General features: G+C 48.8%; 1 protein-coding gene across 1 annotated transcript in view; it reads left to right on the top strand.

Annotated features, from left to right (window-relative positions):
• The first annotated feature begins 517 nt into the window (after nucleotides 1-517).
• LOC142576102 (calcium/calmodulin-dependent protein kinase kinase 1) overlaps nucleotides 518-6,000 on the top strand; it is a 254,529-nt gene continuing 249,046 nt past the window's right edge. The window contains exon 1 of the mRNA XM_075686047.1: nucleotides 518-1,140. Coding sequence (XP_075542162.1) covers nucleotides 1,077-1,140 — 64 coding nt within the window. The 5' untranslated portion in view covers nucleotides 518-1,076. The remainder of the gene's footprint in view (nucleotides 1,141-6,000) is intronic.

Raw genomic sequence — 6,000 nt, 5'->3', positions numbered from 1 at the left:
ACCCATAGAGTGAGGGCCAACGGCCGGACGAGCACGCTACTTCCACGGGAAAACTAGGCCAAAGGCATTGATTTTTTCTGAAACCTAAGCACCGTTGCCGTGTTCCCGTTTATCGAGCACTTCCCTATCGCACTTTTTCAAGCGACCCGCTATCGTTCCGAATGGGGGACACAACAAGAAGGCACACAGGAGATGCGACGTGCCAGTGCCTTTCGCGCCCTAACCTCTTACGACTTTCCCCCACTCGCACTCCAGACAGAACGCGGAACGGGTGGTTGCGGGGCAACGAGAAAAGCACACTTCGGCCCCGTCGTCTCGCGCGCACCCATTGGCCCGCCACGGCGGAGAGAAAGTGCATACGGAGGAGAAAGAGAGAGAGAGAGAGAAAACGGCCCACGTGATCAAAACGGAACCACGCGCTCTTCGCCGGGAGTTTCATCCGTATTGGAGAACTCAGAACGTGCGGCTCGGGCGGGCCGCGCGCGCACCGTGTGTGAGCTCCTGGCGTTGTCGGGACGCTCTCCACGCTCTTGTTGACGCTGGGTTGCTGTGACGCCGCGCCGCTTCTGCTTCGGTCCGTTGCGGTCGACTCGCCCGCCGACGTTTGGCACGCCGAAGCCCGGCTTTTGACTAATAGCCGCTGCGAGAACAGCACACCCTGCAAAAGCAAGATTTACGCGCTCTCCTCGCCGGTGGCGCTGGCGCGTGTTGCAGACGGTTGCCGCGCGAGATATCCCTCATCGTTGGCTGCTGTTCGCAACGACTCACCGCAAGTGCTTGTTGCTCACAGCGGTAGCACCGGTGGAGGCGATGTGCAAGGCGGATAATAGGGCCTGATGTCGAGTTTGTTGTGAGCATCGTCAACAGCGTTGTCTTCGCTTTTTTAGCTTGTTTCTTTATTTGCGTGTGCTGTTCCATGCCAAGCAAACCGTGGCCCCGCCAGCGGCGCGGCAGGGCTCCTGTGCTATCGACTCGTATGACGGTGTTACTGGGGCACGTGAGAGGGCTCACTGGTTGTGGTGGCGAGTCCTCGGTGTCCCGTGGCGGCGGCCCACGCGCGGGGCGTGGAAAACGCGATGACTCTGGAGTCTGAACCGGCCGCGCCCACCACGGGGATGGCAACGTCAGCGGAGAGCACGGGTGAGTTTGTCACGTGGTGCCTTCCTAGAGATGGCGTTCGAGTCTCCGTAACTGGTAGAAAATCATCCCGAAGGTGACAGGAACTTGGCGAGCTCCTCCGTCCGGTAAAACAAACAGATGCGGTGATACTCTTCAAAGTTTCCGCACTCTTACTTTGTCTACAAGCCGCAACCTTAAGTGAAGTCGCGAAGAAAGTAACCTGTTTTACTGCCGTTTGTCCGAAGAGTGGAACATGATGCGAGGCGCCTGATTTTATAAAGTGAAATAGTTCGCCACATACTTTTCATCTTTGTTACTAAGCTTCATGGAAGAATAATGCTTTTTTTTTTAGCGTAGAGTGTTCAGAGTGAATGTTGAGGAGCTAAATTGCAAAGAAACGCGCATTCGTCATTCTTATCACAGATGATGTCGACAATAGCAGGGTTTTCTGAATCATCGCCTGTTGTATAGTCACATTACTTTATGACATGCAGTAGTTACCCAAGTTGCCCCCACACTTCTAAACGACAGTGATGGGACCATGTTGCAAGCACGATTCCCTGATTAGCACCTGTATCAGCGTACAGTATATGCTACCGCTTCTGGCGTGTACCAAGGGCTGTGTCTGCAGAATGCGTTCGCTCTTGGAGTCGCTAGAATGTTGGCCAATGATTGAGCTTGCGTAATTCGTTTCGCGCCCGTAGCCCTTTGTCGACAAACACAGCGCAGCCGCCACGAATGGATCAGACAGCGTTATCGACGAGAGGAGCTGCGCACTGTTTCCAATAGGAGCCGATTATCATTTCGTCGTCTATCTGCAGGTTCACCTTTCTTTACCATGATTTTTTTTATTATTAAGATTTGCAGGCACGTCTAACTATTGCGCACTCGCGAACTTACATGTCTTTTCCATGGAGATTAGGCATTCAACCACACTTAAAAAAAGTTATGTACAACAATCGCAAGGTCTTCCCATCTGCGGCCAATGATGAGGACACTAAGCGTAGTTATTATCGCTTCCAACTTATTCCTTATATTACCTTTATGGTGCAGGAGAGGTACGTGCTTGTCGCGTATATCTAGCAGTGATATCGATTAATTAATGCTTAACGCTCCGACGTTTCGCTTCGGCTACGAGAGACTTAGTATTGTAGGACTCCGGATTATCCTTAGTGGAAATCTCACTCTTTCACGTACACGTTATATTCAAAGCAAACGATTAAATTGAAATTCTGCATATTGCACACACGTTACGGCACTTGTCTCCACGGACGTTTAATTTAATTTCCTATGTGCTCAACTGCAAAATGCCGTAGCCGCTAAGCTACCGCGGCTGGTGTGCAGATAACGAGCGGCGAAGCAATTCAACAAAGCTTTAAATTGCACTGGTGCAAATTATTCCTTGCTTTTGGCATTTACGGAACAGATTTCGCTACGAACGTTTCCGTCACCAGAGCGATATGGCAGATCTATGAATGACATATTATTCAGGCTTTTCCTTGTCTCGTCGTGTAATCACTCGAGTAGCCGAACAAATTTGGCAGCAATCGGAACCTGCGCAAAAAAAAAACATATCGATCCGTATTATTCAACGTGCTTGCAAAACGAAGGGACGCGAACCCTTGAGCAAAAATATACCGACTGTAGGGTCGCCGAAGGAACTGAATTTCTTCGTAATTAACGAACATGAAATGGAATTAACGAGTACACCGAAAAATTCGCAATGCCAAGTTTGGACTGCAGCCCTCAATTTCAAGTTGCGTTTACAGGCAGAGGAAAAAAAAACGGCTTTATCGCGCGAGCGTTGGTCCGTGTACTTTTGCTCACGGGTGTACACGCTTGGCGTGGCGAGTGTGAAATAATCTTCTGATCCAAGCAGCACAAACACCTAAAGAGGAAGACTCGGAAGTATAATTGTGTTTAGCTGCAACATGCTAAACACAATTAGCAAATCAACATAGTTCGTAATGAACTATGTTGGGTTGATTGCATTTAAAATAAAAAGAAAACGCGGAACGTGCGGTGTGCCGTCCAGTTCAGCTTTGAGCTGCTGAGGTACCATCGTCCTGTAAATGCACAAGTAGAAGGGATGACTTGAAAGGCTCTCCGTATATTGCTCAACGCTTTTCACAATTTCGTTGCTACTATGTCGCAACTGGTCTATAAATCGTATCGGCGGCGGTGCTCCCGAACGATTGAAAGCACTCTCGGGGCTTCCGAAGTCGACGGAAGCCACGCGCAAGTCAACGCGGCCCTCTCAAGCCGTTCGCCAATCTCCTTTGCGGGGAATTCCCCGACTTTGAGTTGAATGTGCTGTTCCTATGGAAGCATTCGTTTCGTGCTAAAATGCCTTACACGAGGACATATATATACACTTTTTTTTTCTTTTGCACCAACTGACGCCGTCCCCCGTTGTATGCAGTAAAAGAGCGCTGGGAGGCACTCGATGAAGCTCCTCTGCGAGCTATATAGGACACTTGTATATCATACCAACAAAAAGAAATGTCACCAACTGTAGAGAAACGCACGAAAGAAAGGATATATCTGCACAAAGTTACTCTTATCTCCGGAACGCCGTGGAGGGGCGTAACGCATAAAGTAACGTATAAAGTAGCGCTTCCTATCGCGACACAAACGTGCTCGACGTCGTCGCTTTCGTGGGAATCCAATAACGCGAGCCAAATCAAGCGCACACGTGTCCTCTATGGCTGATGGAGAAGGAAGGTGATCCGCAGTAGGCGATGCTCCCCTCTTTTTGCATCGTTATTCTTATATACGAGATGTAGAGCCAAAATTGGCGCGGGCGTATTTGTCAGGCGCAAAGTAGGTTGGTGACTGCGCAGTTGCGCTTTATCCCGACATTCCCGGCTCTACGCGCAAGTGAAAAGCCGGGCTTTTCACTTGCGCGTAGAAGAAGGCGAGTTTGCTTGGCTTCTCCCTGTTCTCTCTCTATCTCTCGTTCCAACCCCCCCCCCCTCCCCCGTTCGCGCACGCCTACCGCATTTGCTATTCCTTTTGGCTTCCTCCAACGGGAAGGAATTCACGATGGCTTCGCCGTCCAGAGCTGGCAAACGAAAACACCGAGTCAAGGTGGCAGAAGTTCCTGCGTCGCGTCGGCTCAAGGGTCTTTGGCGCTTTTGGTGCTCCTGCGGAAAAGGTCACCCGTTTCTAAACCCAACCGTTGCGGCTCTCAAATGGCGGCGGAATGCGAAAACGACTCGTGTAGTCAGATGCTTTTGCAAGTTAGAGAAGTCCACGAGGTTAGGTTTAGTCCAAAGCCTTTGGCTACATAGGACACACGTCACATAGTTGGGGACCTTATTGCACAAAGCATTTACGCAGCCGGTATATACGTTTATACCTCCGCGTACATAACACTCACGCAAACATTAGTAACGTGTAGAGTGCAGGAGGAGAGATATTAGAGGAAAGACAGTTACCTTCTTTCAGGTTGCGGCAGGTTACGGCCACGTGGGCAAGACGTATGCTGTTGAATAAAATGCTTGGCATGGACGACCTCATTGGTTGCATAGAGGTGCAAACCGACGTAGATTGGGCTGTGAAAAAGTTTTGTGGAGCTTCCGAAACTATGTGCAACTACGGTAACACTTTAGCCTACGTTCAACATTACCCTAAAAAGTTGCAAGAGTCACTGTAAAGCCGTCAAGTTGCTTAACGTGATAAGAAAAGAAATATCAGCAGAAACGAGAGCCGCTCATAATGAAACACTTCTTTAAACTTCACAAACAAGGTGCTTTACAAACAAGAAGCACTTCACAAACAAAGTGCCGACGCAGGCGCACAGACAAATTTAAGCAAACTTAAAGCTTTGCCTAACCCTAGGATTAAATCAAGTAGAGTCGAATCAAAGTGTCTTTAACCTTAACAAGTTGGAGCTTCCCTTTTTTTTTTTGGAGCTGGAACTTGAAACCAAAAGCTCATAGCTGTGCTGTACTTTTGATGAGTGGATGCGGCTTGCCCTGATACTTGCGCTGAACCGAAGTTAGGCGTTCACAAATGTTTCACGCACTCAGCGAATCCCCCAGTCTGGGCAGCTTCTCCTCTTTGGCAACGAGCGTGCAGTGAAGTCACCTTCTTGCTTTACGGTCTCTTGTGTTGTACACGGTCTACTGTGGAGAAGAGATTGGGGTGGAAATTATTGCTCTGCGAGAGTGTGTCGCCGTTCAACGAATATTTCAGCTTTCCGACAGGCAGACAGGCTTGCACAGGGCGTAGCGGAGTGAGCTCTCGGGTCTGCGTCATTCCGAAGATCTCTGTCAGCTAGTGTTTACCCAATGCGAAAAGCATACCATATCGCACATGGTGGATCTTTTCAACAAATCTCTTGCTTCCGCGTTGCTGTTTGCATGCGTCTAACTGTAAGCTACACCTGTATTAAGGCACTGCACCCCAGAACACTAATAACACATTTTTTTTTCGCGAAGTTGCAGGTGAGCAAACGCAGAAGCTGGGAACCATGATAACACTACCGTAAATTTCTGTAAGAATCACGCGATAACGGAAAGTGCTGCGCTGGGCACACCTGAAGTAGGCATAACTAGACGAATCTTTTTTTTTCTTCTTTTACGTCAAGGTCAATGATCTTCGACAAGGTAAAGCTCGCGGACATTGTACAATGCTCGAACAAGTATATTATCTAGGCGGTGGCTGTACACATTGCATTATCGCGCGGATCCACGGAAACAGTAACACACGATGGTCGATGCAATTGTCATCGAGATTACCACCATTAAGCGAACACATGAATAGAAGATAGGATCAAAGAGGGACTGTCCTGGTAGGTTGTTGCTGGAAAAAAGATGTGAATCAGTCTTTTTTTTTTTAATCACATGATGTAAAATGTCAGGTTGGCACAGATCG

Source organism: Dermacentor variabilis, chromosome 3, assembly GCF_050947875.1.
Source record: "Dermacentor variabilis isolate Ectoservices chromosome 3, ASM5094787v1, whole genome shotgun sequence".
In the NCBI taxonomy this organism is placed as follows: domain Eukaryota; kingdom Metazoa; phylum Arthropoda; class Arachnida; order Ixodida; family Ixodidae; genus Dermacentor; species Dermacentor variabilis.
This window is presented reverse-complemented; position numbering and strand designations above follow the sequence as displayed.